The 400-nt window shown below is 33.8% G+C and overlaps 1 protein-coding gene across 2 annotated transcripts in view; it reads right to left on the bottom strand.

The window, feature by feature from the left end:
* LOC107571034 (excitatory amino acid transporter 1-like) overlaps window positions 1-400 on the bottom strand; it is a 9,167-nt gene that overhangs the window by 5,118 nt on the left and 3,649 nt on the right. For both annotated transcript variants that reach the window (XM_016257318.1, XM_016257319.1), the window contains one exon: window positions 1-42. This exon is cut by the window's left edge and continues 78 nt beyond it. In XM_016257318.1, coding sequence (XP_016112804.1) covers window positions 1-42 — 42 coding nt within the window. The remainder of the gene's footprint in view (window positions 43-400) is intronic.

The following is a 400-nucleotide window of genomic DNA, read 5'->3' as shown; positions in this document are numbered from 1 at the left end:
AGGACATTTTATAAGGCCGCAGTCCGAATCCCAGAATTATACCTGCGAGAGAAACACACATGCACCTTTAATTGTTCTGTAAAAAATACTTTTTGCATTTAGCTTTTTTTTTTAGCTTGAGTGTTTAGGTTGTTATGTAACATGTGTTTATGAACTGAAACAGAAGAAGAAAAAAAAGAATGTCATGATTGTGAAATAGTCTAAGTATGTTGTACTGTGTCAGTGCTAAAGTCAGAGCACAATACTGTCTAATGGAATTTCTGTCACAATTTGGAACCAATTATAATGTTATCCAAAGAGAAACGGGATATTATTTTAAATTTTTTTTAAAATTCCAGTTCATCATATTGCTTCCAAATTGTGACCCTGGAGCACAAAACCAGTCTTAAGTCGCTGGGGT

The sequence above is a fragment of the Sinocyclocheilus grahami genome, unplaced genomic scaffold, assembly GCF_001515645.1.
Source record: "Sinocyclocheilus grahami isolate Dianchi unplaced genomic scaffold, SAMN03320097.WGS_v1.1 scaffold1540.1, whole genome shotgun sequence".
NCBI classification, from domain to species: domain Eukaryota; kingdom Metazoa; phylum Chordata; class Actinopteri; order Cypriniformes; family Cyprinidae; genus Sinocyclocheilus; species Sinocyclocheilus grahami.
Note: the sequence above shows the minus strand (reverse complement) of the source record. Positions and strands in the feature narration are given on the sequence as shown.